The sequence below is a fragment of the Heterocephalus glaber genome, unplaced genomic scaffold, assembly GCF_053883595.1.
Source record: "Heterocephalus glaber isolate CG9 unplaced genomic scaffold, H.glaber_assembly_v1.0 deba00001538, whole genome shotgun sequence".
NCBI classification, from domain to species: domain Eukaryota; kingdom Metazoa; phylum Chordata; class Mammalia; order Rodentia; family Bathyergidae; genus Heterocephalus; species Heterocephalus glaber.
This window is the reverse complement of record NW_028258333.1, coordinates 37,067,129-37,079,567: the sequence shown is the minus strand read 5'-3', so window position 1 is coordinate 37,079,567 and position 12,439 is coordinate 37,067,129. Positions and strand designations below refer to the sequence as shown.

Sequence of the window (12,439 nt, the reverse complement as noted above, 5' to 3'; positions counted from 1 at the left end):
CTTCAGTCCATTTGGGGAGAAAGGATATGTGCACATGGAAGCATAAATACCTAAGAGAATTGATTATTACTTTGCAGACATTTTATGAAATAAGTAAGTAGTTGAGACAAGAAAAAACGGAGAGAGGGAGACTTATCAATGATATGTTGGAGAGCAGTGCAAGTAGAGGAGTAGGGACAGAAGTGAGAATTCAAAGGTATTTAAAAAGAAAGTGGAAATGTAGGATATAGATTATAGACTCCTTTCACAAGTTTAGCAATAAGAGAAGAGATACTTGTATTACAAGAGAGAAAATTTGGGGCCCAAGACAAACTTTGTTAAGCATCTGAGGATGGTCCTGAGGTTTCATTTTCAGTCCAAGACCACACTCATACCTGCTCCCAGGGGTGTTAATGGTTTTACTATTCAATCAGTATTTCCCTGTTTACTATTTTCTCCATCATTTCAAGTTAACTCATTCTCAATTATAATAGGTCACGCCAGAATCCAGTTATTACAATAAACCAAAACAACCACCCAATGAACAAAACACTCCACTCAAAACCAAAACCAAATATTTCTTAGTCATTCTTTCCTCAAATGAGAATTGAATTGGTTTCAATGCCTGCTGTGGAACCCGAGTTCGATCCCCGGTACCAAAAAAAAAAAAATGAGAACTGATTAATTGCTTATCATTTGAACATAGCACAGATCCCATTCAAAATAACAGGAAGTGACTTTAGACATTTTAATGGATTTTGATTTATTAATCTATCTTTAAAGCTATTATGTGTAATTCTTCCAAAGGGCCAAAACAAAACAAAAACACTGTTAATAAAGATATCAATGCTTTACTTCCTTCTCCCTTAAGAAAATGTTGGTGTGGGAGAGGGGCAAGAAAGAATAATTAAAGTGTCACCTCCTTGTGGCATCTTTCCAGACCGCCTACTCTTTGCTCTGGATGCCTGTTGCACACAAACCCACTTCTGTCACAATATATATTTATTTAATTACACACCAGGCTTCCTACTTGAGCTGCAGGCTCCTTGAGAAGATAATTTCTGTTGGTCATTTTGAACTCCCCAGAGCTATGTCCTGGGTCTGTTAGATACAGTATTGGCAACTCAATCAATGTTGCTTTCATCAGAGGAATGCAGAGCACCTCACATCTGTTAGAATGGCCAGTATCAAAAAGACAAAAGAGTCATGTTGGTGGGGGTGTAGAGAAAGAGGAATTTTTATCTGGTGGAAGTATAATTTAGCACAGCCATTAAGAAAAACAGTGCAGGGGTTCCTCAAAAAAGCTAGAAATTAAAAAAAAAAAGAACTAGAAATAGAGCTACCCTATATGATCCAGCAATCCAATAACTGGGTCCTTAGCCAAAGGAAATAAAATGTCAAGGAGACACCTACACTCCCATGTTTACTGTAACACTGTTCACAAAAGCCAAGACACAAAATCAACCTACATGTACATCAACAGATAAATGGATAAAAAAAATGTGGTACATATACACCGTGGAATACTATTCAGTACAGCCATTAAGAAAAACAGTGCAGCTGGGGATTTAGCTCAGTGGTTTGGCTGCCTGATGTGCAAGTGTGCAAGCGCAGAAGCACAAGGACCCAAGTTCAATCCCCGGTACAAAAAAAGAAAAAAAAAGAAAAACAGTGCAGAGGTTCCTCAAAAAGCTAGAAACAGAACTACCATATGACCCAACAATCCCATGACTGGGATTCATGGGATTGACCTCTTGTCATTTGTGATAACTTGGATAAACCCGGAGAACAGTAATAGGCCAGAGACAGAAAGACAAATACTGGGTGATCTACTTATATACAGAATCTGCTAGGGCTTTGGTTCAGTGGCAGAGCATTTGCCTAGAATCTACAAAAGTTGATCTCATAGGACAGCCTCAGGCTTTGGTGACTGGAGGGAGGGAGATGGGTAAATACTGATAAAAGGACAGATAATTAGGAGAAGAAAAGAATCCAAAATAAATATATGGAGACAGAAAGTAGATATTGCCTGGGGCATGGTTGGGCGGGGCATGGGGAGAGGGATAAAGAATAATGACTGTTTATGGAATTTCTTGGATGACTAAAATGTCCTGAAATTGATTGTGGGAGTGCTATCACAACTGGATTGCATATTTTAAACGGGTAAATTGTGTATGTGAATTATATCTTTTAATAGAACTTTAAAAAAATATTGAATGTATAATGAATAAAATCATAAATACAATTTCAAAACTTTTTTTTTTTTTGGTACTGGGGATCCAACTCGGGTCCTTGTGCTTGCAAGGCAGGTGGTGGAACCACTGAGCTAAATCCCCGGCCTCAAAACTTTTAAAAAAACACTTTAAAAGTAAATGTTTATGCCAAATGCAGTGGTACACACCTGTAACCCCAGCCACTAGGGAAGCTGAGGCAGGACTGCAAATTCGAGGGAGCTGGGCAACTTAATGAGATCCTGTCTCAAAATAAAAAAGGCTGGGATGTAGCTCAGTGTAAAGGCCCTGGGTTCAATCCCCAGTATCAGAAAAAAATTTTTTTTAATTTCAAAAGTTTTCTAGGGCCGGGAATTTGGCTCAATGGTTCTGCTGCCTGCCTTGCAAGCGCAAGGTCCCAAGTTTGATCCCTGGTGCTAAAAAAAAAACTTTTCTAAACCCAGCCTAGACTGAATCTGGCACACAGTTGATGCTCAATAAATGTTTTTTTTTTTAATGGATACTGACTACATAGATATCACAAAACCCTTCAATTTATTGTGACCTCCTCTGGAAGTAAGAGAAGCCACAGAATAAATAATGGCACATCTTTCTTAGGTGTAAAGTGTTTAAAGCTATTGGAAGCTATTCAAACAACAGTTGAAATCCAAAATTCTCATTCCTTTTAAAGAAAAACATGCTTCTTGAAATACTTATTTTACTTGTGGAAGATCAGTTGGAGCTATATTTTTAGCGTCCCTGAGTTTAATATTATTGTTCCATTGGCTTTAGGGATGCTTCATAGGAAATGTGAGCCATAGTAAGTACATTTTGTGATTTGTAAGAAGATAAACAGATAGGAGGAAAGCTATCAATTGTTAACATCTGTAGTGGTTTAACTATTAGGCAACTTACGTATTTTTTATGGTCTTTACCACTTCCCCTTGAGTAGAACACAAAGCAGGGATTATCAACATCCTCATTCTACAGATCAGGAAACTGAGATTATTAAATCTATTCTTTAGTCCTCCTAGGAAATAGGGTAGGGGGATTGCTCAACATTAAAATTACTCTGATATTTGGTAAAACTTTCCCCTCTCCCTTCAATACTGGAGATTGAACGAGGTCCTCATGCAATCTAGGTAGGTAAGTCCTAGCGCCCATAGTGAAGTCTTGATTCACGTGTACTGACTGCAACAGGAGTCAGGACTTGCAGTAGGGGAAGAAAATGAGCTCAACTCAGAAAACAGCAAAACTAGGGATTTATAGCCAAGGAACAAGTGGAGTGAAGATCAGTGGACGGAAAATTACTAAGGAGACAAGGGCAGGGGGATTCTTGCTAAACGCAAGCCAAAGATTTATACATTTAAGTGGGTGCAGGGACTAAGAAATTTGTTCAGATATCAACTATCAAAATATCAAGTGATCAGATATCAAGGGTGGGAGAATGACATAGCAGGATTCTTGCTAAAATTGGGTTCAGCTGGGTTAGACAGGAAGGCCAAGGTACAGGCTTCGCAGATAAGAGGACTAGAGGCGCCTAACTGAAGTTTGGTCGAGTAGCCTCTTTGTCACTGTCAACCCTGACCTCTTCATCACCCATTCCTACAGGAGAGAAGTGGCGGGTAGCTGAGGCTCTGGGATTAAGGTTAGGGGGCCTCGCTCCCCTTCGAAAGCAGCAATGCCCAGCAGCCGGACGCAAGGAGGCTGAGTTCAGAACCCACGAAGAACCGGCGTCGCAGCGGGGCGGGGCGGGGCGGGGCGGGGCCGAGCCGCCCCGCCCACGTCCAACCTCACGGCGCGCCCGCAGGTCGCCAGGACGGGGCCGGCGCTCCAATTGGCTGCCCGCTCTGGCTTGGGGTTCCCCGGCCACGCCCCGCAGCCCCCCTCAGCCGGAGAGGCCGCGCGCTGGCCGGCCGGGCGCTGCCTGGCGGGAGGGGCCGGAGCCCGCGTTCCTCCTCCCTACCGGTCCTCATCCTTAAAGCACGAGTCCCGACGCCCCGCCTGTTGGAGACAGTGCCGGGATCCTAAGGGCGAGCATCTGGGGCAGGCCGGAGCCGACCGAGGAGGGCCTGGGGCGACATAGTTGCCGCGGCTGGCTCGCGAGTGCCTGGACCGAGTGTTGCGGGAACTGCGAGGGGAGGGGTCCTCCGCCATTGCTGGCGGTCCGAGCGCCTCCGGGCCCCAGTCCGCCTTCAGGTCGGAGGAGCCGAGGTTCGGGGCCGCCGCCAGCCTCTGAGCCAGGCTCGAGAATCGGACACTTCGGCCGCCGGTCCTTAGTTCTGTCCACCGCCCGCGCCGGGCAGCGCCGGCCGAGACCATGTTTGACAAGACGCGGCTGCCGTACGTGGCCCTGGATGTGCTCTGCGTGTTGCTGGGTACGTACGCGCCGCCGGCCCGAGGGGCGTGTGCGCGCGAGCCCCGTGGGGCGTGGGCTTGCGGGCCGGGGCTTCCGGTGAGCGCGGAGGGGCGTGAGGGGGTGTGCCTGACGCGCGCGGCCGGGATGGACAAGAGGGGCGACTTCTGCAGCCCGGGGCTCCGCTTTGCAGTCTGTATCCCGGCGCCCGAGTGGCCGCAGCTGCCTGTCTGTCGCCCGCCGGTGCTGAGCTCAGCTCTGCTTTGACCCTGTTCACGCCTCTGCACTGCGTCCCTTGCTCCTGTCCTCTGTTTCCCCTTCCACTCTAGCTGGCGGGGGTGGGGCTCCTCCCTCCGCTGTAGAGAAGCCTGGTCACTGGCTCATCAGGTTCTGTATCGAAATTGGAGGTTTGATGCACTGCGGCTTCTCAGTAGCAGGCACCAGTGCCTAATTTGTCTTATTTGTGAGAAGCAGTTTTAAGTTTTCGGCTATAAAAGTCTAGAACGTTTCTAATTAGAAGGTGCTGCCAGGTTGTAAATTGTGAGGTTGCAAGTGGGGCTGAGGGTGCCAAGTTTCTGCCTGTTGAGTCTGAAGAAGCTTGCTTTTGAGGGGGAGGGTATCCCAGACCTGCTGTTTCGTCTCTGCGCAGTCCTTGGCGTGGCGTAGCTCTCCACCTCCAGTGACAGCCCCGCAAGGAGCATTAGCCATTCTTTAACTGCAGCAAGTTTGGCGTTATATTCCTAATAATTGGAAGACGTCAGTTCAGGGGGTTTCTGGTTGCCAGGTGTTCTTTTGACGAGAAAAATTTGATAAGTTATAGGCGTTGCAAGAAGTGGCATTTCTCCTTTTTATATGTATTGTGTAAAGCAATTATCTTGTGAGCTATTTATATTATGGAAAGCAAGAAAACCTGCCGGAGGTTTGCAGCCTGACTCTTGTTTAAGTAATGTAAGTAGTAATACTGGCAAGTTTTCAGGTCGGAGATGTGTGGTGTTAGCGTTTTAGAAGCAAGTCTGCGTAATGGCTTCAAAACAAAATTTCCCGTTTTAAACCAGTAGTTCCTGAATATTCTTGCATATTTCCAATCTCATCTCCTTGCTTACTTCCAGTCTTACAGAGTTTTTGTAGGTTTTGTTACCTGGGTTGTTTTGTTTTTTAGGAAAAACTAAATCCTGCCTAAAACACCTAAATTAATTCATTGCAATAAAAAAGTTTACCTTTGGCTAAGATGTTAAATTAGGAATATATTTCAACTTATTCTTGGTTTTAGTGGAAATTTGTTAAATTTTATTTATGTTTTAATGAAGGGAAAGGAAAATGTTCAATTGGAAGTAATTTTGGATGTGGGTGTTGGGGTGCACACCTGAAATCCTAGCATTCGGGAAGCTGAGGCAGGAAGATTGCCACAAGTTCCACGCCAACCTGGGCTACATAGTGAATTTAAGGCCAGCTTGAACTACATAGTGAGACTCTGTTTAAAAAAAAAAAAAAAAAGTAATTTTGGTAATTCTAGTGTATTGGACATTATTCTATCATTTTCATAATTATATACTATAATTATAGGTCAACCTCCCCTTTTCCTACCAGTGGGAAATTAATTTATAAAACAGGATTTTAAAAATGGACCAAACACTGAATAAGACGGATGAAACATAATGCCCACTGCTCTGAGGCAGCTGAAGCTAATGTCACACAGCCACATGGTAAATCCACACTTAAAAAAAACCTCATGTATAATGGAGAAACCTGTATGCAGTACAGTTTTATAAATTAGAATCGTGGATTATGTTTTCAGTATGATGCAAATATCACATAATTGGCCTAGAGGGATTAATTTTATTGCTTCGTTGACCTAACAGTTGCAGGAATATAATGGCTTTAAAATAGGCAATTAAGGGCCAGGGATTTAGTTTAGTGGCGCCGTGCCAGGCTCACAAGTGCAAGGTCATAAGTTCGATCCCCGGTACCAAAAAAACCAAAAAAACAACTGGTGGTTTTGGAAAATGTTTTCTTTGGGGACTTAGGCATTGAGTTTGTTGTGGAAAAAGACATTTGCCTTATTTAAAACATTTTTTTTGTGTGTTACTGGATTCTTTTGTTTTTATTTTTAAATTTAATTTAATTTTTTCTGTACCAGGTATTGAATTCAGGACCTTGCGCTTGCCTGACAGGTGTGGTGCTACTGAGCTAAATCCCTGGTCCTGGTTTCTTTTAATAGAATTCAGTGTTATTACAATTTGCCTAGAATTTCCTGTTGTTAAATAGAAAGTCACTTATCTCACTAACTTATTTTAATTAGATACATATTACAAACAGCAACGAAGGAGAGCAGTGACACAAAAGTTTTTCATGTTGACTTTTGGAAGATGTTTTTATATAGCAAACTCATTTCTAGTGGAGTCTAAGGATCATATTAAATTTGATTTTATTCACCGTACTATTGACAGCAGGAGATTGGCAGCCTAAAATCATGGTAGCTTGAAGAGGGTTATCAACTTGGCATTAACGTTTTCTGTGGAGCATCTGCAGTTAAGAGTTGACTATACCAACACAAGGATGATTAAGCATTTCATAAGTACAGGGTTGTGTGAAAGTTATTCATAATTATAATGTGAATATGTTCCAGATCCTGTTAATGACCACCCCAGCATTATACAGCATATCTATTTCAATATGATGATGTTATGTGAATTTTGTTACGCATGTACTTTATCATTTTAGCAAGGGTGATGTCTTTTGAAGTGTTCATTAAATATACTGTGTGTTTATATGTTTATGTCCCTAAATCATCATCATTACTGTGAAACATGAATTCCTCTATATACATATTCTTATTAGCCTTTTCAGTGGGCCTGGTAAATCCTTGGACAAAGAATTAAAATTCTGAGAAAGGGTGTATATTTGGTTCCTTTCTGAAGTGGAGCATAGTCTTGCCATCTTTTTCTGTGTGACTTTTGTTGTTGTTGTTGTTATTTGTTTGTTTTGGTACTGGAGATGAAATTTAGTGAGTGCTAAGAAATATCCCCAGCCTATTTTTAAAAATTTTGAGATAGGGTCTCCTAAGTTGCCCAGACTGGCCTTCAACTTGTGATCCTCCTGTCTCGGCCTTCTGAGTAGCAGAGATTACAGGTGTGTACCACTTTGTTCAGCTTCTCTGGTTCTTTTGATGAATGGTCCTATGATAGTAGAAAAGACCATATTCATTGAGCACATGAGAAAAACTGCTCTATAGGGAATGATAGTGGACTGGTATGGAAGGGGCTTATATCTTAGCCCAATGAATGAACCACGTCCTGAATACTGCTTGTTAGTGTTTAATTGCTAGAGATCATCCTATACATATTTTAGCCACCATGGTATTAGGCTGCCAGTTAATGGACACACTAAGAGATTCTGGCCACATTGGTTGAAGGCCAACTTTGTACCTTGTTGAATGCTGGTGATACAAAGATGAGGAGGACAGTCCCTGCCCTAAGGGAGCTCAGAGTCTAATGAGGGAGAAACAAGTAAACAAGAGGTTACAATATATCATGATAAGTGCAATAAAGGTATGGAATAGGTGCCCTTTGAGCACAGGGAAAGGCTTTGTCTTGTAGAGAAATGGCTCATCTGTTGTTTTTGTTTTTGAGACAGAGACTCCCTGTGTAGATCAGGCTGGCCTTGAACTCACTGTGTATCTCCAGGCTGGGCTCGAATTTGCAGCAGTCCTCCTGCCTCAGCCTCCCAAGTGCTAGGATTACAAGGATGCCCATCTCTTTACTCTTAGAGATGCAGAGATGCCAGAAGTTACCTGGAATTACTCTTACAATCTTTTTCCCCCTTCAACCTGATCTAGGACAGTAAGAACTCCTGTGTTTATGGTTTACTTGCAGGCGATGTCTAGAAGATTTAGGTGAAACTGGCTGGCAAAACTCAGTGTTTTGCCTTGTGTGGTAGTCATTTAGAATACTTTTGTGTGTACGTATTCTCCATTTGCCCCTCAGGATCTTTTCTCCACCCTGCTCTGTTCTCTGGAGGCAACTTGCCTGGGTATCAGCTGAGCCTTTACCTTTTAGTTTCTAGCTGGCTCTGGCCACTCTGTAGGAAGCCAGCAGGAGACCTGGAAGAGTCACTTCCGTCCTGCTGGATTTGTGTTGCCAGGACGCAGTAGCTCACACCTCCTATTCAGTGACTTTCTCTCTCAGCCAGCTAGACATCTTTCTGGGTTCTTGTAAACCTTGTGTTTCCCCTTTAGACATAGATATTATAGTGATGTTTCTACCTGAGAATACATATGTCTCCATCCCTTGCTGTTTTCCCCAAATCTTGCCTATACCTTTGAAAATGGTTCCTTCATTAAATTCTCTCGAATATATTGTCTGAGTGTGCTATTATTTACCAGCCTGTACTGATAACACCCACCTATATCCAAAACTGATTTGAGATAGTTTTCCTTTATGTACTAGATACCAATTCTAGTGGCCTTTAATAGGAAATGTAAATAGGAGCCCATAGGCCCTAGTTTTGGCTTTCTTGGGAAGGAGGAGTTTAATGGCTCCCTCAGCATGCTGCAGATGTGATATGACCATTATGTCAAAGTCCATAGGTGTATAATAAAATCTGGCATCAAAAACAATGGCAGCCAACACTAGGTGTTTGCCTGTGGAATCTGTTACTTTTTACCACAGTGATTATCCCAAATACGGATGCCATATTTCAGCTCCTTAATCATAATGCTGACATCATTCCTACCCTGTAAGTAAACTCCTAAGGAGTGGTCCTTTTTCCAGCTCCCACTCTGGGTGGATCCCTTCAAGGGGAAAAAAAAGATATTTTGAAAAAATTTCATACTTGGTAAATAGCCTCCAGCATTTTGTGCCTCCCCTCTTAACATTTGTCCTTCCTTTGTTTTTCCCTCCCTCCCTGCCTCTCTCCTCTTTCTTTTTTTTCTCATTCCTTCATTCCCTTCCTCTCTCCCTCCCTCCCTTCCTCCCTCCCTTCCTTTGGAGACAGTCTCACTATGTACTTGGGCTGACCTTGAACTCACTATTTAGCCCAGGCTGGCCTTAAACTTGTGGGGATCTTTCTGCCTCAGCCTACTGAGTGTATGCACCACACCTGGCCATCCACTTATTGTTTAGCACACATTTGTTGACTAGTAGGTGCTAAGCATTGTATTAGGCAGTGTACATAAATAAAACAAATAGGATAGAGTGCCCATTCTGACTGCCTTTTCAGCTTCTGTTAACTTTAAGGAAATTTCTTTTGGTTCTGATAGAAGTTTGCTGGTTTAGTTTCTCTATTTTACTTAATTTTCTTTTTTGCTTTCAGCCGCAGAGGGAAAGGAATCTCAAAAGATGAACAAAAATTTATCAAACTGGCATATTCTTGAGTCAGACTGCAATCCTCTTACAAGGCTTTCTCTGCCTTTAAGTGGATAGTTTAGAGCAAAAGTAGAGGCCTGGAGGAAGTTGTTACTATTTGGCTCTACTTGCTTCCTCATACAGTTGAGCTTTAACATAAGTTTACCTTGTTTGGAATTGGTCCTGGAAATGTTCAGAGGACTTTCCCCCTATCTTTTATGAGATGTTAAATTCTTCCTGTATATTTTCTTCGAATAAAATCCTTTGAATCTTTATTAACCTCTTTTTTATTTAGTCATTTTGGGCTGAGCTCTACCAAAGTTTCCAATATGTTACTCAGTTTGGGGAATTATTCTGATTCTTTTGGATAAGAAATTGGAAGTTTGGGCCAGGGATTTAGCTCACCGGTTTCGCCGCCTGCTGCACAAGCGCAAGGTCCAGAGTTCGATCCCCGGTACCAAAAAAATTGGAAGTTTGAATTGTTAATATTTATCCTATTAATGAAAGAAATTGAGTCTGGTGTGTTGGTGCATTTTTGTCACCCCAGCTACTCTGGAGGCTGAAGTAGGAGGATCACAAGTTGCCAGCCTGGGTAACAGTAAAACCTAGTCTCAAAATAAAAACTAACAAGGACTAAGGATGTAGCTCAGGAGTAGTGTCTTTAGGTTCAACCCCCAGCCCTACCAAAAGAGATTTTTTTGTTGTTGTTGTTTTTTGTTTTTTGGTATCTGAGATCGAACTTGGATCCTTGTGCTTGTGAGGCAAGCGGTGGAACCACTGAGCTAAATGCCTGGCCCACTTGTGTCTCTCCTTTTCAAAAAAGCGTTTGTCATCCACAGATTATGAATGGTGGTAACAAATAGTTTCTTTCCCTCCATTCCCTCCATCTTTGTTCTTTTGTCTTTTTAATTTCCATTCCTCCCCCACTCCCTTCTTTCTTCCTGATCCCCCTCCCCCCAGCCTTTAGATTTAAAGTCCAGATAGATGGCTCAGGCAGACTTGTTTTTGTACTTAACTGAAACTAGTTTAAAATTGGGAAAAACTTGTTCTTTATAAGCTGTAGGTTTTTCTTTAAAACATTAGAGACAACATCTTCTAGTGGTAAAATTTGGATTCAGAATATCTAGAATCAAATTCCAGCTCTTCCATTTACTGACTGCATGGCTTTGGAAATGTTCACTGCTTGTGTGTTTTTCCTCTCGGCAGTGTAATAGGAGAAGAACCTACATCTTACAATTGTTGTGAGACTCAAATGAGTCAATATGTTAAGTATTTATGGAAGTGCTTTGCACTTAATATATGTTTATCAAATAAAATATTTATAATCTTACCACCTGTAACATATTAGAAGTAACACCAACTAGTTTTGTATTAGGGATAGAAACCCAAACAAAACGTTTTCCTTGAGTACTCATGGAATGCCTTTGAAGTCTAATGTTTTATCAGTCATGTGTAAAAGCCACACATATGATTTCCGAGTAGTAGTTATCTGAAGCATGGTGGAAATTGATCTGTATAGTTGTGGCACAGTATAATTAAACAAATGGAAAAACTTTTATATAGTAATAAATGCTGAATTTCAGCTTATTCCAGAAAAGTTAGTTATATCTTCATTGCTTTTATTGTCCAAGTCTTTGGAATGATTACTCCCATTTAAAAAAAAAAAAAAAAAGTAATATCCCTAAAGCTTTAGAATGACGATAATTGTAGTTTCTCATTTGTATAAATTCTATTATTTGAATTCCTTTCTGCAGTTAGGCAGGCAGCAAAGAAAAACCATTGTGTAATACCTACTAATAGTCTTTCTTCTGCTTACACTTGTTTTTCAAATACTTGACATATATTAACCTGAAATTGTTTTAATGTTGGATGAATACAATGTCAAGATTTTTAAATATTTGACTTTCCATCTTTTAATTATTTATTGAGTACACATTAAGTGCTTAGTACAGTATTAGGACTAAAAATACTAGTACGAAGATTTCTTAATACTACTCTCGGAAAATAACAGGTTTATTATGGCTATGGAAGAATCAAAACGGTTATAGCAGAGTGAGACTTTGGGAAAGGACAGTCTCAAGGAAGGCTGCTCAGAGGAAATGAAGTTTGAATTGAGACACACATTGAGATTTAAGGATGAAAGTCAGTCGGGCCATGGAGGAATGGAGGAAGATTTCAAGCAATAGGGAAGAGGAGGAAAGAGTGTTTCTTGTTTTTGGTACATGGGGATTGAACTTGGAACCTTGCGATTGTGAGGCGGGCCGCGGCACCCCTGAGCTAAATCACCGGTCTGGAAAGGTTAACAAGGAAGAGGCTAGTATGGCTGGATTTTGGTATATATCATTTTTCCCCCCAGTGCTGGGGATCCAACTCAGTGCCTCACATGCTAGATAAGTGCTTTACCACTGAGCTAGCACCCCAGCATTTTTTTTTTTTTTTTTTTTTAGTACTGAGGATTGACTCCAGGGAACACTGAGCTTAGCCTTCTACCCTTTTTAAATTTTTGAGACAGGGTTTCTCAGAGTTGCTCAGGCTGACCTTTAACTTGTGAT

At 41.7% G+C, this 12,439-nt stretch overlaps 1 protein-coding gene across 5 annotated transcripts in view; it reads left to right on the top strand.

Annotated features, from left to right (window-relative positions):
- The first annotated feature begins 4,046 nt into the window (after positions 1 to 4,046).
- The window catches only part of Plpp1 (phospholipid phosphatase 1), an 88,290-nt gene continuing 79,897 nt past the window's right edge, over positions 4,047 to 12,439 (top strand). For 2 of the 5 annotated variants that reach the window (XM_004848516.4, XM_087189378.1), the window contains exon 1: positions 4,199 to 4,567. In XM_004848516.4, coding sequence (XP_004848573.1) covers positions 4,510 to 4,567 — 58 coding nt within the window. In that variant the 5' untranslated portion in view covers positions 4,199 to 4,509. Of the gene's footprint in view, positions 4,568 to 6,071; positions 6,249 to 12,439 lie in introns of those variants that run through there. The other 3 variants (XM_004848515.4, XM_087189380.1, XM_087189379.1) reach the window with 3 other exon arrangements.